Below are 18,245 nucleotides of genomic sequence, written 5' to 3' on the forward strand. Positions count from 1 at the left end.
TTTCCTTTTATGGTACTGGGAATGGAACCCAGTGCCTTACCATGGTAGGTACGTTGCTCTATCATTGAGCTCTATCCACAGCCCTTTACTTCTTTCTTTCTTCTTCTTCTTCTTTTTTTGCCCTTTACATTTTTCAATTTTATTTTTAAAGAGTTTCACTAGGTTTAGGCCTCAAACTTGCTGTCCTGCCTCAGCCTCTGGAGTGGCTGGGGTTCCAAGCATGGGACAAGATGCTTCTTATAGCTTCTTAATTCATGGGGATCCAGAGCTTTCCTAGGGGCTTCCAGCTTTCAGTCCCTGAGACTAAAGCTTCCAGATGCTTTGAGATAACAGTCTTTGATTTCCTTTCCTTGGGGTCCCAGCTCGAGGTAGCAAGAGGTGGGCAGAGGGTGCAGGACAGTCACAGTGGTGATGGAAGAAAGTAGGACTCCAGGTCTTCCCATGCTACCAGGTTTCCAGAATTTGCTCTTCCTCTGGCCACAGTTTGCACACCCCCATCTTTTGTTTTCTCTTGTGGGCTTTGTTCCCCACAAGGCTGCTGAGAGGGCTACATTCATCCAGGAACTCTGCACATCCAAAGGCTCACACCTGAGATAGGCTCATACTCTCCAAAGTCCCATCACATCTGTTATTTCTTCAGATCTTGATAGACCTACCATTCCCGGGGTGGGGGGAAATGTGGTTTTCCCTGTTCAGCAGTGGATAAGTTGAGACCCAGTGAGTGGAAGAAAGTGCCCTGGTCCACACAGTAGTTTGGTGACAGAGCAGGATGGAGCCTGGGCCTCCAGACCCTGTGGTCGGTTTCCTGTCCTAGATAATTAAGGTTGAGGGGAGCTGTTCTGGAAGTTTCCTGCTGAGGTTCACATGTACACACACACACACTTTCAGAATGCTTGCTCCACTAGAATAAATATCACAGGGGCTCAAAGATGTTCAGTAAAGGCCACCTTGGGGGTCACCTGGCGGGGGCTGCCTGGGAACCAAACCTCATGCTGGCCTTCACTTGGTGTGCAAAATGATGCTGGTGGCTGAGGGGCTCCTCATGGGGAACATGTGGCAGCTGGTGGGCCCCTGGGGTTCATCTGGCTCAAATTTTCATAATTGGATTCTTGAGTCTGGGGCCTGCAGACAGGAGAAAGTGAACTGACCACCCAGTGAGAGGCAACTAGCAGCTAGGATCAGTCTCTACCACCTCCAAGTAGTCTTATCAGAGGCTCCACAAACCAGCTCCATGTCCCTGACCTCTATACCCTGTCTCCAAGTCCCTTCATCTTTCCACACTTCTGCTGGAGGTATCCTGGCAGGATCTCAAACCTCCAAGGCCTCCCCAGCTGCTCCTCTTCCCTATCACCTTGGTAAGAATTCCTGGGCTCAAGCTCCAACCCCGGGTGTCCTGGCTCCCTCTCTCACATGCTGCTACCCCATCCTCAGGCAAGCCCCACCTTCCATCTCCCCACCTCCACTTGTGACACCTCTGTCCACGCAGCCACACGGCCTCCTCCCTCCTTGTTCAGTTGAGGCCATTCCTGCTGAAACCATTCTCCCAGCCCATCCAGAATAGCACCTCCAGCCCCACCTGCCCACTTCACATCCATGCTCTGGCCTCACTGCCTCCCTCCTGAGTCCCAACTGTGCCTTCCCCTCGCCTTTTCCCTCCTCAGATTGCCCCATCCCCTGTCCTCCTGGCTCCAGCCTCCAGCTTCAGGTTTCCTAAGGGCCACATGCCCAGCCCATGGCCAACCTGTCTCCGAGGGCTCAGCTTCACCACTGCATCCACTTTTCACAGTCCTTATTTGTAGTCTACCATGATTTGTGTATGTGTTTATTAAAATTCTCCATTATGGAACATGAGTTCAGGGATTTTCTCTCTTTAACTTCCAAGTCAGTGCTTGCTACATAGGGGGCACTTGAATGTTTGTTAAATGATTAAACAACAGCTGGCTTCCTGATTTAAGGGACTTGGCTCAATAGTACATTAGCAAAAAAAAAAAAAAAAAAAAAAAAGGGGGAGGGGATATGTGACAGATCAACACTGCAGGAGATGCTTGAGCATTCAGCTGGAGAGGGGACTAGGCTCATCTGAGGGCCTGGAAGGACTGTACCCTACCCCCGCCAGCATCCAGCACAGGGTACCCAGTATCTAGAACTGTTTTTTTTTTTTTAATACCAGGGACTGAACCCAGGGGCACTTAACCACTGAGCCTTTTAAATATTTTGTTTAAAGATAGGGTCTCACTGAGTTACTTAGGACCTTGCTAAGTTGCTGGGGCTGGCTTTGAACTCGAGATCCTCCTGCCTCAGCCTTCCAAGCCACTGTGATTACAGGCATGCACCACTGCACCCAGCTAGAATTCAGTTCTTTCTTCCTTCAACACAGGGCTTCACTTGGGTGGACACCACAGAGGACAGCATGACCTCTGGTCAATGTCTTCCTAGCTGGGATTCCCAGATCCCTCATCTAAGCCAGATCCTAAAACCTCTAATGAAATTTTGTGTGGGAAGCCTTCAGCAGAGTGCCTGGGAGAATAAGTGTCCCCATGGTGGGATTGCCTGTTCCAGAATCCTGGGGGACTATAAGACCAAAAAGCCTGGAGGTGTCACTCCTCAGCACCATGGACAGCAGGCGGGGGGAGGGGGTGGTAGGGGAACAGCTCCCTGATCTATCCAAAGAATGGTGTGCTGTACTGAGGCAGGCTGTGAAGTAGGCCCAGACCCTGGTCGGGGACCCTGGCCCTTCCCTTAGCCTGTTCTTTCTCCTTGTGCTACGGTCTGAGAAGCTGGCACCCCCCTGGCCAGTGGGACCAGGTGGGGTGAAATATGGGAGGCAATGAGCACACTTACCGCGGAGGGGTGTCCTGGGTGACCTGGTGCTCTGTGTGGGGGAAAGAACAAGGAGTTATAAGTATGCCTGCAGCGTCCAGCCTACATGCCTACACCCACCCACCCCCCACTGCACCCCACCGTGTAGAATGGCCTCAAGGAGACACGTGGCAGACAGCAGAGGAGCAGGGTGTGCAGAGGTGACATGAAGCCCTCCACCTGAAAGAGGACCACAAGTAAAGAAGGAAAAGGACAGAGTGAGGGGCTGTTCACCAGAAAGAAAACACGATGGCTTTCTAAGCACAACCCTCCCCCCCCAAGCATGAGCATGAAATGCTTGGTGACTTTGCAGAACCAGCAAGAATGCCAGGATGGCCACAGCAAGGACAGCAGCCAGGTAACTGTGGCAAATTTTGGATTTCATCCCTACATTTGAAGGCTAGTGCTATCGATCTGGGAGGACTGAGAACCTGGGGACACAACAAATTTGTCACCCAGCACAGCAACAGCAGTGTGGCAGCTCTCTAGAGATACCTGCCAGTTCAAGTTGCCAGGCTTTTGCACATGCTGTCCCCTCTGCCAATGCACATTTTGCTCCTTGGTTTCCGAGCTCATGTGTATTTAGATTTTTTGGCTTGGCTCCCACCTCACTTCTTGGGCAAGTCCTTCCCTCCTGGCCACACCAGAATAGAACAGCATCCTTTGGCTTCTGCGGTTAGTGGCATCTAGGTGACCACTCTCACAGTGCCCTGCAAAGCTGTGCTGACAAGTCAGCTCCCGTGGGGGGCGTCCCAGCACCATGCACCCCAAAGCTGGTTCTCAGGATGCTTGTAGTAACACAATGGAATGGTGCCTACTGGGAAAGCCTGCGGCTTAAGCGCTTAAGGTGGTGGTAAAGGGGCGGCTCCAGAGCCAGACGTGGCTGAATCTCTGTATCAGTGACTCCAGGTAAAAGGCCAGGTGCTTAACCTTCCTAGCTGTGAAATCCGACTCACCCTGGCTCCCACCTCCTGGGCTCCACTAAGGGAGAAGAAAGCGAGCCTAAGCACAGGTGCAAAATGGACGTTCTGGTTGTCTCACCTGAGGGGACAGCCCCGGCCCGCCCTCTCGCACCTCCCCGGGTCATTGGCACACCCACCTAGCCGGCGGCGGGTGGCGAGAGCGGCCAGAACGCCCAGCAGCAGCAGAGCCTTCAGGCCCAGCGCACCCAGCAGGAGCGCGATCGCCGAGGCCCGGGTGGCGCCGCGGAAGCGGAACAAGTAGACGCTGGCCTCCGCGTGGCCCAGGCTGTTGGTGGCCGTACAAGTGTAGCGGCCGTCGTGGGTCAGCGCGGAGAGCTCGGCAGTCACCCGGTATCCGTGACTCTGTCCCAGCACCGCCGCGGAGTGGTTGCCCAGGGCCGGGCCGGACCAGGCAAGGGCAGGCGGCGGCTCCCCTTCAGCCGTGCAGAGCGCACGGAAGGCGTGCGCTGGGCTCGGCAGCACCGAGATGTTGACGATTCGTGGTGCGCCTGTGGGAAAGGGAAAAGGGGGACTATGTCACTGGTCAAGGAGCGGCGGCCCAGTGGAGAGGGAGAAAGCCTAGTGCAGTGACAGAGAAGCGGGCAAGAGGCACCCCTCCCTTCCGCGTGCCCTTGGGACGCCAGTACTCTAGGAGTGAGGTGCAGGGACCTCAAGGAGGACATGTGGACTCCTGGGTGCCAGGATGCCAGGCTCCCAATACAGCTGTAGCCTTGGACAAACCATTCCACTTCTCTTTGCCTCAGTTTGTCCTTGTGTAAAACGGGGATCGTCAACAGAACCTGCCTCGTGGGGTTGTTGAGATTTAGCAAATCAATACTTGTGGCGTGATTGGACTAGGGCCTGGCCTGGTAGCAAGTGCTCATTAAATGGTCATTCATTATTGTCCTAGCTCAGGGTTGGTGCCACAGTGGAGAGCTACTGATCTAGGGACGAGGACCTGCTTCAGGCATCTTTGTATGTTAATCTAGCCAAGTGCCAAGCACTTGGGGGTGGTGGTGGTCCCTGTGCACCTCTTGGGAGGAGGAATGCGGTGTCCTTCAGTGCAAATCATTGCACCACTTGTCATAGTGAAGATTATGGTTCTTCCTTTTTTCTCTTCCCCTTGTCTGCCAGTTTCTGGGGACACTCACTCTCTGAGTTGCATTACATTGCGTATTCCCGGGGTCCCACCTCAATCCTTTCTGCGAAAAAAATTTTGCATTTCTGACAAGTTCCCAGCTCGCCCTTATCCACTAAGTTTTGAGAGCCCCTGGGGTGGATGAGCGGGGACAGGTCTTGTTGCGTCCCTGTCGCAGCGGCGTGCACGGCGCAGCCGGACTGGGAAGGAGAAAACCATTTGCCCCCATGTGNGCAGCCAGACCCCGTGGCGGCTCTCGTAGCGGTCGTGGACGTCCCCGGAGAACTCGATGCGGCAGAAGTAGCGGCCATCGTCGGCCAGCGCGAGGCGCTCGACGCGCAGCGACAGGTCGTTGTGGCGTGGGTTGCCCAGCAGGCGGAAGCGGCCGTGCAGGCTCAGCGCTGTCTGGCAGAGCTCGCTGCCGCGGGCCGCCGCGCACCGGAACACCTGCGGGCCCGCGTAGGGCTCGCCCGCGCGCCAGATGGCGGTCAGCGGCCCGTCATAATGGCGGTGCGGGTGCGTGAAGGTGCAGGGCAGCACTGCTGCATCGCCCGCCACTGCGCTCACCTCCGAGGGCACCTGCATGGACCAGCGCTGCGCTGGCGGGCCTGCGGACCGTGGGGAGCGTCAGGGTGGCCTGGGGACCCATCCCCAGTCTGCAGAGCATCTCTACGCGCCAGGCCCTGGAACCCCAGGACTCAGGAAGCACCTTCCCCTCCCCAGGGAACCTGGCACCCCATTTCCTGATTTGAGAGGAATCTCCCCAGCCTGTACTTCCATGACAGGGACCCCCACCCTCTTCCTGGGATCATCTGCCTCATTCGTGGAGGTCTCCACCTCGGCCATAGGCCCAGTGCCTCTGTACTCTTCCCTTTAGCTTTTCCCTGACACCTGCTCCGTTGTGGAAGTCCTGGTTCTCCGAGGTTCCTACGGAGTTGCAAGATCCCCAAGATGGTGATAAGAGAAAAAGCACTTACTGTGCCCCTCAGTGTGGAGTAAATTCCCCGTAGTATCTCTTTTAGTTCTCATGAGTGATCCTAGAGGTAAGCATGATCATCCCTGTTACATGTTGTTAAACTGAGGCACAGAGAGGTTAACTGAGGTCACACAGCTAAGCAAAGTTGGCATTCACACTTGGGACTTTCTTGCTCCACAATGTGCACTGTAGTTCACTAGAGGCTTGGGGGACATCTGAGTACACCAACACTCCCTGGGAGGTCACTGCAGCCCTTGACACATTTACCCTTCTGGAGTCTCATTCACTCCTTCTCCTCTTTCCTTTGTCTGCCAGTGTTTTGATGGGTTGAGCCAGTGGACAGTATTCCTCTAGAATTCAGGTCAACCTGGTGGACTGTGCTCTGACTGACTTCCCAAAAGGCTAGTCCCCAGGCAGGGAGCAGAGAGGCTGGAGTAGCAGCTGCTCTATTGACTCATGGCCCTGTGCATGTGCTTTTGGACTGTTTTCCCACCTCCCATCTTAAGAACACTGAAGAATGTAGAGCTGAGCTCTGTCCCCAGCTGAACCAGGACTGGAGAGTCCCAGGGCCATGTGTTGAGGATCAGGTCAGGGGTGGTGCCTCCGTTAGGAGGGAGGGAGGGAGGGAGGGAGGTAATCCTGCCCAGCTAGTGCCCTGGGGTGTGGCACACAAAAGGGACCTTTAGAAGGAGTGGTATTGGGCATTGCAGTTTACACAGCTCTTTCACATATACCTTGCGCGTGACCCTCAAAGCACCCTGGGGGAGAAAGGGGAGGAAGATTCTGTTATAGTCACAGAGGTAGCAAGTGGGAGAAACCTAGTTTTTCAGACTCCAAACCCAGTGCTCTTTGCTCTTCGATGTAATTTAGCACCACTCACTCCTTGGTCAGAAATTTCCTCAGCCCACTCGTTGCAGACCACCCACCAATGAGTAACCTAGAGGTGAAGACATTCTTCCTGCACAGAACCAACATCTATATTCACCCTCAGGGCCGCCATTGCTGTTTGGAGCCTGCACATCTCCCCCTGGGATCCCACCCCAGCCATCCTGTATCCATTGTGCCTTCTCTTTTCTGGTGGAAAAGTCCCAGTCCTTCACCTGCCCCTCAAGGAGTCGCCCTTCCTTGAGTACAGCGTCCTGACCCAGGTGGCTGCCGGGCTGTGCACCTGCACAGTGATGTAAACCCCACAGTGTGGCCTCAGGCTGTGGGAGCTGTGCCTTCAAGAAACCCTGTGGGCTCACACCGACTCACCATCAAGTACAACCACAGTGCTTCTTCACGGAACCTGTTTGGGGGCCTAATCGCTTTCGTTCTGGACTAGGGGAATTATATTTTTTCATCCACGTGGAGGATTTGACATTGATCCCTAGAAAGAGCTTGTTTGCTTAGTGGTTCATAATCAAAGGGCTGTGCCTGCTGCAGAAAGTGTCTCCCTAGTCTTAAGGCTCTGGGCTGTCTCAGTTCCCTATCAACTGCCCACTCCCTGTGATCTCAGCCTCTTCTGATCTCTTGCATCTTGCAGGCATTGAGGATCCAGGCACAATCCCCTCTGTATTGTTTGCTGAACATTTACCAGTTCAGTGAACATTTGCCAATTCGGCAAACATTTATTGAATACTTTCCCACTCCATGTCAGGCACTGGAATATGAGCTGCGGTGCCAAAGATGAACAAGAGACCTTGTCAGCCTGCTGGAGCTCAGAAAAGGAGACAGATCTGTGAGCACGTAATTAATTCCACGAGCCTGCCAGGTGTTCCATGGTGAACCTGAACAATATTCCTGCTGTCTGAACGTGGTTCCTGGCCCATTATCACGCATCCTCAGTTTTTGCTGAGTTGTCCCTGCAGAAGGAGAACTTTCCTGAGCCCAGACCTGGCTCTGGTGTCTTTCCCTGTGCCTCAGGGCTGGCATGGACACTTTCTCAACCTAGACATTGCCTGTGTGTGTTTAATGCCTGGCTCTGTGATGCCTGCAAGAAGCTGTGGAAGGGCAGGATCCATGTCCCTGTGGTCTTGTTTGTGTCACTGTGGTCCAGCATGTGGTTCTCCATGCTGAACTGAATTGCTATGACTGAGCAGAAGGGAGGGGGGCCATGGTGGAAGGAGTGGGTGAGGCAGTGGAGAGGGGTATGCAGATGCTGGGTTGGAAGGGATTGGAGAATCCATGAGAGAGGAGTTGTGTGTTTGCAGAGCCTAGAGAAAGGAGGGCATGTCCCTGTGCCTGGGGGTGGCATTCTAGGAACAGGGAACAGTGAAGCAAAGCTACAAGGCACGGGCATCCTAGGGACACAGAGTTTGCAGGCAGGAGAGGGTAAGGAGGCCAGACAGCTGAAGAGCGGGGAAATGTTGGGAGATACTCCTCACTTGTTTAAAATACACAGCTGCCCCATGAGATGCCATGATCAGCCCCTTTTTAGAGAAGGGGGAACTGGGGCTTTCCGAGCCTGAGTTACTTGGCAAAGTTATTTCACCAACTGGTAGCAGAGCTATGGCTCGCCCCTGGGAAGCTCTGTCCCCTTGTTCACATTCTTGCCTTAATCCCTGCATCCCGTTGCTCAAGGCCTGGTTTGAAAACACTCTGCAATGTGGCAGGCCTGGGCCCGCCCTCCTGGCTGGGTTTTGCTCCAGGAGTGGAAGGGGAACACAGAGGCCCTTTCACCACTGGTTCTGACCTTGGCTCCTGGTAGATGTGTGCTTGGTGTTTGCCTGCTCACAGGGTCCAGAGAGGCGGTGCCTGTGCTGCCTCTTACACAGAGAACTTTGGATGAGCCTGCCCCAGAGATTCGAAGGGAGGGCGGAAAGGCCCCAGCTGAATTACCTGGGGAACAGAGGCATTTGCTTTAGCAGGAACCCAAGCCTCCAGCATCTGGTGACATTTAACAATGCCTCGGGCAGCTCATGCCAGCTGCTAAAACAGGGCAGGGGGGATTACTCATTTGGAAACTTATCGTAAGGGACCATATAATCTGTCTGCCTCATGTCTGTCAACCTCCAGGGGTCAACGGGAGACCCACATTCTCCCAGTTGTCTAAAATACAGCCTCTCTGTGGTGGGCCAAATGGATGGTGGGGATCAGGACAGCTCTGGCACAGCTAGACCTAGGTGACCATCCTCCCTCTGGCCATTCTTTCATCAAACTTTTATCAAGCACCTGATCTGTGCCTGGCACTGGTCTGGGCTCCTTCAGGTACTGGGTAATCACTAGGCAAGTTCCTGAAACCCAGGTTAGGGTCCCTCTGCTGCAAAGTGGGGGACATAGCAGCATCCTCAGAGGACGAAGAACTGAATAAAACCACCTGGGTAGATCACCTGCTTTGTCTGTCTGACACGGCCAGGGTGTTAGTTCCTTTCCCTCACTGGAGAGTGTGCAAAGGAGTGTGAACAGAGTGGGGAAGGGCTGCTAAGCAGAGACGTGCCCAGGTGATGCATGAGGTTCAAAGACTCAGTCCCCACCTTGTCCTAGAACAGCTAGAGTGAACAGCCTGGTCCTCATCCTGCGCTCACCTGCAAACTGGTTATATAGTCAATCAATTATCTACTCCATCACATTTATTGAGAGTTTACTGTCAAACATACTGTGCAGGGTGTAAGGGATACAGCTGCCATGGCAATGCCCTCCTTAGTATGTTGACAGTACTCTCTGCCACTGCTTGTTTTTAATGTATACACAATTCTAACTAGTTTATTTACGTTTCCAGCCCAGAGAAGTAGAAACTGAGAAGCTGGAAGGTGGTTTTGGTTTGTAGCAACAAACCAAACCATTGAAGGCAGCAAGACAGGATGTTGCCACTCACTCAGAGAGTAGGGGGTCAGTCAAAATAATGAAAAGATAGCCTGGGACAGAAATGATAATGTACAGTGTCAAAGGACTGTTGGAGATGAGCCCGAGTCACTATGACACTGCAGAAGGCTACTGAAACTGGTGCATACGTGATGACCTGAGTCACTATGGGAAAGTTTATTGTCACAATATGCCTTGCCTTAGTTGTGTGTCCCTTTGATGGAGTGTCAGGGCTTTGACTGAGGCTCTGAAGCTGTCTTTGGGGACCTTAGCTATGTTGCTGTAGCCCTCTGCCTCAGAAGACCCATTCATGCAATGAAGTTTCTAGATGTTTAATAAAGTAACTTTCAAGTCTAAAAATCTGTCTGAAAGCCAAATCTGGATAAAATGACAAGGAAGCACATAAAATATTTTAGAAATATGTCTACATAAAATAAAGACTTTTAGGTACTTAAAAATAAGCCACTATTGGCTGGGCACTAATCCCAGCAATTTGGGAGGTTGAGGCAGAAGGATCATGAGTTCAAAGCCAGCCTCAGCAACTTAGTGAGGCCCTAAGCAACTCAGTGAGACCCTGTCTCTAAATGAAACACAAAAAAGGGCTGGGAATGTGACTTAGTGTTTAAGTGTCCCCAGGTTCAATCTCCAGTACCAAAAAAAAAAAAAAAAAAAAAAAAAAGCCACTAACTAGCCAGAAAACTCAGCTTCCCAGAAAGATGCACTCACGCTCACACTCACGCTCACGCCTCGATAGTCCTTCATAGCCATTTACTAAACACTCCATGTGGCTCCCTGTGTGTCTCCTCCTGACACCTGGTTAAACAGGAACAGAGCTCCCACATAATCACAATGGTTATTCACCTAGGGAAGAGTTGGTCAGAGCCCAGAGCCCTGCACCAGAGGTAAGAAGGAACTCACCTCTGGAGGAAAAAAGAACACAGCTACAGAAAGGGAATGGGGGAGAGCCACAACTGGAAGGGATCAGAAATAGAAGCCTTGGTTTGGGCCACAGCTGACTAAAGATTTCCACCAGTCCCTGGATGAGGAAGGAGGCAGGAATTTGCCTCTCTGTGGCTCACCTGTGGGGTGGCAAATGTAGTCACACTTCCATTAACTACAGAGGAAGCTGCTTATTGGTTTCATGGCAAAGTGGAGTCAGGCAATGTCCATGCATCTTTTGATTTTTTTTTCTTTTTTAGTACTGGGAATTGGACCTCTTGCTAATTTGCCCAGGCTGACCTTGAACTTACAATCCTCCTGTCTCAGCCTCTTGAGTAGGTGTATGACCTGGCACCCTGCTCTTTTGATGTTTTCATAGTGTCTAGCATTGAAGAACCTCCCTAGGATATCACAGAGAGGAAAGTGAGCCCCATGGTGGTCACTGTGGGACAATGGCTAGAGCAGTGGGTGTCCTCATAGAATGACGCTATAACAAGAATTAGGTCTGCTGGGGTGGGCTTTATAGCACAGTTTTCTGGAAGGAGCAAGTTATGGATTTTGAGGGCAGGGGCGGGATAAGGCCAGGTGGAAGTCACTGACTGTGACTCCAGGAGAGATGGTGTCCTGGTACTCAGAATCAGAGCCCCTCAACAGCCTTCTGTGCTTCAGTGCTACTACCCCATGGTTGACTTTACCCAATATGACAAGCTTGACTATCTGTAAGTGTCCATCCTTCTTGAGGTTACCTGGGCAGCCAATGGGTATTCTGGGGAGTAGATTTAGTGGTGGCTTCTCAGACATTGTAGGGTCTGGAGGGCGAGGAGAAGCGTTTTGGGGTAAGGATCCTTGATCATTCTGGCCATCAGTATTCAGTGTGGGTCCCTGGGGCATATGATCTTTCATTCTATTTCTTCCTGTCCCTCAGTTTGCTCTCAGTGATTCTCTCCTGGGCTTATGGCTTGTCAGGATAGGTTATCAGTGGAGAGAAGGTGAGAGAGACTGAAATAGAGACCAGAGAGAAGAGGAAGGGGAAGCAAGAATTCCATCCTTCAGTGTAAACCAGACCCAGGAAGGAGCTAGTGTGAGGGAGTGGGAGTGAAAGCCCTGGCATGTCCCGACGGCCCCCAGGGTGAGCCATTGAACTCCCCTTGAACTCTGGAATCTCTAGCCATTTGGTTATGGACATGGGTGTGGCCTGCTACATGAGCTGGTGGAGATGCAGTCACAGGCTGCCCGCATCCTGCAGCCAGTGCCACCACAGTGCTGCCCTTCAGAGTTCTGAAGGGAGGCCCTGCTCTTCTTCCCTCCTCTGCCTCCCGGGTAGGACTCCTCAGTTGAGCAAACCTGTCCACAGTTGCTTTGGGAGCAGAAGAGCCTCAGTTCATTCAACCCTCCCATTTCCTCCTGGCCGCATGACAGCAGCCCATCTCCTCCCTGACCTTTCTCTGCCTCCCAAATAAGCACCACCAGGTCCTTGGATGCCTGCTGCTATTTCTTTTGCCATTTTGATTTGTTTTTCTGTACTAATTCAGAGCTGGTAAAGTAAATAGCTCTTAGAACCAGGCTTTATCCAACCCCGGCTCCCAGGTAGGTGGCAGGATAGCTTGAGGAGCTGGGTGTGTCCCGAAAGGACTCCCTTCACATTCAGGCTGTGATGTTCCAGCAAAGTCACTTTGGTTTGCCAAGATGCCCTGAAACAGGAACAAGGCTCCTCTCCTTGCAGGTCATGACAAAAAGAAAATGAGCTGTTCGTCAGTAACCTGGCACCAGGGGTCCCTGAGGATGGCAGTACCACACCTGCATATCACAGGCTTGTGAACCCCTGAGGCCTCCAAGCTCACCGAGGTGGTCACAGCTGCCCCCTACCCTGAACTGCCTCACCTCTCCAGTTTTCTAAAATGAATTTGGTGGAAGTGAGAGGGGCAAAGACAAGGGAGGTGATGTGGGAGCCCGTGGAGGTTAGGGTGTGGGTGGAGAAGGGTATGGAAAGTGGGATTCCTCCTGCTTCTCTTTCATCAAGGTTCTACCCCACTCTCCCAGACATGGACAGGGCAGTGTCTGTGACCAGCAGGCCCATGTTAGCATAGGAGCTCAGTGGCTTAGCACGTGGCAGTGGAGACATGGCCTGTGTCCTCTAGCTGAGGCACGTGGGGAGCTCACAGGTGAACAACACAAGGACTTCAGGAAATGCAGTTCCTGGGCCACCCTGGTTCACTGACCTCATGGTTCTAACAGCGCAGTGGCTGCTGGTCTGTAGAGGAAAGGGTTCTCCTCAGCCCAGCCGGCTATGGGCGTGGGCGGCCTGGCCTGGCTCCCCCTCTCTCCACATAGCTAGAGCCTACTTAAGGTTTGGTTTTTGTTCTTGAACACATAGCTGCCCTATCTGTGCTTCCTCTAAGTATTTTTGTCTTTAACTGATTCACGGCAGCTGACCCTCAGCAGGAGAAAAATAACCAAACTGGAGCCCAAAGCCCCGCCTCCCTCTTGCGCTGTGGCCTCTCCCCCTTTTCGCTGCTGCTCATTGTGCAACTGCTGGGCCCAGGCGCTGCATGGGGCCTTCATTCTGGATCCAGTTATCCTGCTTTGCACCACCATGAAGTGGCAGGGACCCAATTCCACGGGGCCCAGGAAAGTTAGACCACCTGCCACAACTCACCACTGCTGAATGGCAGAGCCAGGATTCTAAGTGGTGCCTGACATCAACACCTGTGTGCTTAACAGTGCTCCCGTCTGCCAGTCAGGTGTGAGCAGGGACGCCTCCTCCACCTCCAACCTCTTAGTGGGACCATCCCTAAATCATCCCAGAAAGATGACTGAGTTAGGTCAGCTTGGGGAAAGATAGTCCCTTTCCTGTCTCTATCCCTGTCATGGGACAGGGACAGCATTTGTGAGTGGGGAGAGGGCCCAGAGCCACGCACACCTGGGTTTCTATCCTGGCTCCACCCAGCCTTTCTGTGCTTGTTTCTTCAACTGTGAAAAGGGAACATAAATAGCTTGTTTCTCACAGGGTCACGAGGCTCATGGGAGTTACTGAAGCAAGCACCCAGAACTTCCTAAGAATCACACATCAGACCAGAACTGGACTCCACAGTGTTAAATGCTAGAGGAAGGCACAGGAGCTTAAGGCCTGGGAATTTATCATCAGTTGTGAGACAAGACCCCATACCAGGAATGTTGATTGACAGCTTAGAACATCACGATACCAGGATGTGGCACTTGACGGCCATACACACAATAGCACACAGCTAAGTCCAGGAGCATAGTGATGGGAGGGGCATCCCAGGTTGGGGCTGGGGAAAGGATTAGGCGTGGAGAGAGGGGCTCACGAGAATGGCCTTTGCTATTTATCTCCTCAACTGCAGGCATCAGAATCATTCAAGAAGGTGGCTGCCAATGCAGATTCCCAGGCCCTGCTGTCTGATATTCTGATTCTGCAGTTTTGGGAGGAGCCAGAGAATCTGTATTTTAAGTAATGCCCCTCCCCTGGGATTCTGATGTAGAGGGTTCCTGTACCCTTTGAGGAGCAGTTCCCAGGGACATCAATTTACAGAGCTAAGTGACATTGCTACCTCAGCCTGCCAAAGGAGCTCCCACTTACCTCTTGGTGTTCCTGCTGGGGAGTCAGGGTGGCCTCCATCACTGGCCCAATTCCCCACATAAAATCATCCTTCTTACTCCACACTTCCCCAAACAGCCACGAGCTCTCCTCCCCCTGTCCTCGGGGCTGTGCCCAATAGGACATAAAACACTTGGATGACAGCAACATCCAAAGTTTGTTCAGCTCCGTCTTCCCCATTCCAGGCCCATTATTCCCCCATGGCAACGTGTGGTATAGGTGGCCTTTGTTCCTGGGGGGGGACACCGAGGCCCAGAAAGTCGGGGGACTGCCTCGAGTCACCAGAAAACCTAAGGCAAAGCCCTGACTTGAACAACTTCTCTGCAGACCTAGAGGCTCTGGGCAAACCCAGCTGCCCTTCAAGCTTAAAGGGAGAAGAGCACAGCTAAGACTGACTACTCTGGACCCGAAAGATAAGTGCAAACTCACCCACTGGGACAGCAAATACCAAGCAAGCCAGGAGTTGGAGGGACCCTTCCATGTTGCAGCATCTGGAGACTCAGCAGCCCCACACCCAGCCAGGCCCCCAGTGAGAACCTGCTTGGCTCAGGTGTGGCCACAGTAGGTGGGGATGGGCACGGGGCTGCAGGCCCGGCTGGCTCTGGGAGCTGGAGGAACTGGGATGAAGCAGCCAGGCAGCCGGGGGTGTGATTAGACTGGACCCGTGCAGTTTAGTCATGTGGAAAACCAAGAGGGGAACCACTGGATGGTTTTCCAGCCCAGGAAACAGGGAAGTGTATGGGGAAGCAGGGGTCCTATGGCACCAGCCTGGGCCTTTTCTTCTTTCCTGCCCTCTGTGCCTATATTTTAGTGTACCATATGGGTTTCATCTCCCTCCATCTTCTTTTTTCTCCTTTTTCACTACCAGAGAGATTTGGGCAAATTATCAAAAAAGGGGAGGAGCCTGCTAACATAATAATTCAGTGACCTGAAGCTAGGGAAAGTTGTCGGTATTTACAAGGGAAAAAAACAGTCTAGGTGATGATTCATGTTCGTGACCAGGGCCCCCTTGGAGGGTCTTCAGTCCTAGAACAGCACTTCTAAAACTTTAATGGTAATAGGGATCCTTTGGGGATCATGTTAAAATGCAGATTCAGATCCAGGTGGTCTGAGGCAGCAGGTAACTTGCATCTCTAAGTCCAAGGTGATGCCTAAGCTGGGGTCCTCTAGAGCCCTACTTCTGCAGCCACAGCTAGGAGACTCCCATCCTGGGAACCACGGGGTGGCATTATCAAGAGGACATCAAGACCCCAGTGGGGGGACAGGAGGAAGTTCTGGAGGCTTACTGTGTGGGTTTGAGACTGGAGTGGGGATTGGACCCATAGTGAGATCCCATGAGGACTGAAACTGTATTTGGATTTGGATTTGGCCTGTCTGGTAGATGACTTCTTTACTGGCAATGAACTGGATTGGACCCTTTCACGCTATGTCGCATGGCTCCTCCTGTGGGTTGGACAGTAGTGGAGTTTGCAACCTCGAGGGCTAAGAGATAAAACGAGATGTGGTTTTTCAAGATTGTGAAATGCACTTAAGACAAAGGCCGTTGCTCTTTCAAACCAGCCCTGTCAGGGTGGCAATGCCCTTCAGAGACTCAAGTAGTGTGCTCCTCAGAGACTGCAGTCATGGTGAGTTACAGTTTCTTCAAAAGTATTTTAAGTATTTTAAGTAATGTGAGTTACAGTTTTTTTCAAGAGTGAATGGGGCCCCGTTCCCCCAAATTTACCTGTAAGAGCTGGGAGATGGAGTCTCCTCAGTGATGGTGCAGCTGGGCTAAGTTGCTCCTTTCTGGACATCCTTTCCATTTCCAATCTTGGAGGTGCCCTCAGTGCATAGTCTTGTTCCCAGCTGGAGTTCTAAGGAAGGTGATCTTTGGGAAATCGAAATCTGTGGTGTTAGTTCTGAAAGCAAAGCTGGGACCCGGGGAGGGGACTTGGAGGGTAGCAATCATCTTGCCAGACAGGGGGACACACCCTCCACCCTAGGCTTTATAGTTACACATACAAATCTCTCCCCCTCTTCCCTCCCTCTCCTTGTACCCCTTCTACCCTCCAGTGTTACCAAGATAAGTTAGTCCAAGTTGCCCAAGTTCAAAGGCCAGGATTCAAGACAAGAGCTGTCGGAGGGAGTCAGGTTAACTCAACGGCCAGCCCTGAAGAAGATAGGATGGCTACTGACCTGGAAACTCCATCAGGGGACTCAGGAGCACCATCAGGGGACTCAGGAGCACCATCAGGGGACTTAGGAGCATCATCAGGGGACTCAGGAGCACCAAGGGCTTTTTTTTTTTTAGTTGTAGTTGGAGATGATACCTTTATTTTATTTATTTATTTATTTATTTTTATGCTGTGCTGAGGATTGAAGCCAGTGCCTCACATGTGCTAGGCAAGTGCTCTATCACTGAGCTACAACCCCAGGCCACAGAGGACTTTTATAGGGTGGGGAAGGGGGAGCAGGGCAGGAAGGCTACATGCTGAGCAGGGTCTTCACCATTGAGGACATGTGTCTTCTTTCTCTGGAACATGACAATGGACCATGGCCTCCTGGGTCATCTGGGGCTAGCTTCTATAAAATGTCTCTCATTTTAGAAAGACATATTGCTTTTCTGTAAGTTAAACCCCATAGCAATTTATATGCTTTCTGTTAATTGGTGTCTAGAACTAAAACTCATTTAATTGAGCCATTACTATGTATATATACTGTGTGTGTGTGCATCTATATCTCCATACATACACAAAGCTGGACACTGAAGACCCAGCCCAAGCTTTAACATCCCATCTTGATTCACCTTCTTAGTCGGCCAGGTATATCTTATAAAAGTGTTCAAAAGTCATCAGATATTCTGGGTTCTGTAAATCTAAAGATTATTTAGCAGTTAACACCTTAATCATTTAGGTGGGGCTTCTCTCTAGAACTTAGAATGCTGGGGAAAAGGGAGGAGATGACGTAAGAGGAATAGGGAGGTGCAAAACCTTGGGCAAGGGAAGGGCAAAGGGAATGACTTTGCCAAGACAACTCCCCAGAGGAGCGGCCCTGTCACACCAGGGCTTCTCTTATCACAGTCGGGCCAGGCTCTGGTTTACAACAAGTATTCTTGAAGAGGATAATAGAATAGAAGTTTCACCTGCAGACTAAGCTAGTGAATCAGTGTCCCACATTCTCAAAGCTTGGCTGGACTTAAGTGCCCAGCTTCTGTGTGTGTGTGTGTGTGTGTGTGTGTATGGAAATACATAAGTGTATACACACACCCTGATGTTTCTGTTTGTATTATTGAATGGGAAGCTGATGTTCCTTCTCCCAGTCTCCCTGTATTAATGGATTAAGGTCTGTTTTGCTTACTGCTCAAAGACCAATATTCAAGAGATGAGTGGTATGGGGAGCAGGTTGTACCTTGTTCTGAGCTGGAACATATAAACCTAGCCCGGAGCTACTCCATTTTGAGTACAAGTGCTAAGGAAGAGTGATTTGGTAACTTGTTTGGGTAAATAGATAATCACCAGATGTTGGACGCACAGAACTTATCAAAAGGAATAACTCCCATTTACACAGTACAATCATAAGACACAAACTGATAAATTAATAAAAAAAAATGACCACCTATTAACTTATGGAAGTAAATCAGAAGTACATGGATATATGAGTATAACAAATCATATCAGAAAAAGCAGGCCCATGCACTTATCAGTCTCACTAGATACAACCCCCTTACCTGTAATCCATATGAGTAGAAGCACCCCAAGACTACTTAGGGTGGCACACACTGACCCTTAAGCAGGCCGTCTGGTGAACATGTCACGAGATCAACAGGCAACAAACCTCTGACTCTTTGTCCCTGGGCTTCAGCTTAGCTTGACTTCCCTTGACACGGTCCATTTCAAACTGTCTGTCGTCTGGACCCTGGAAGAGAAGTTCTTTGCTGTCTGCACTGTGTCCAGGACAAGTTCTCTGCTAGTTCATGATCTTATCTGATCACCT

General features: G+C 51.5%; 1 protein-coding gene across 1 annotated transcript; it reads right to left on the minus strand.

Annotated features, from left to right (window-relative positions):
- Nucleotides 1-859: 859 nt before the first annotated feature.
- Siglec15 (sialic acid binding Ig like lectin 15) lies at nucleotides 860-15,311 on the minus strand. Its single transcript, XM_048806290.1, is given in 7 exon segments — nucleotides 860-1,066; nucleotides 1,068-1,122; nucleotides 2,842-2,872; nucleotides 3,959-4,339; nucleotides 5,190-5,567; nucleotides 5,937-5,996; nucleotides 14,703-15,311. Coding segments are annotated over 7 exon segments (1,068 nt in total). The 5' UTR covers nucleotides 14,755-15,311; the 3' UTR covers nucleotides 860-955.
- Between the last annotated feature and the right edge of the window lie 2,934 nt (nucleotides 15,312-18,245).

This window comes from Marmota marmota, unplaced genomic scaffold (assembly GCF_001458135.2).
Source record: "Marmota marmota marmota unplaced genomic scaffold, marMar, whole genome shotgun sequence".
Classification (NCBI taxonomy): Eukaryota; Metazoa; Chordata; class Mammalia; order Rodentia; family Sciuridae; genus Marmota; species Marmota marmota.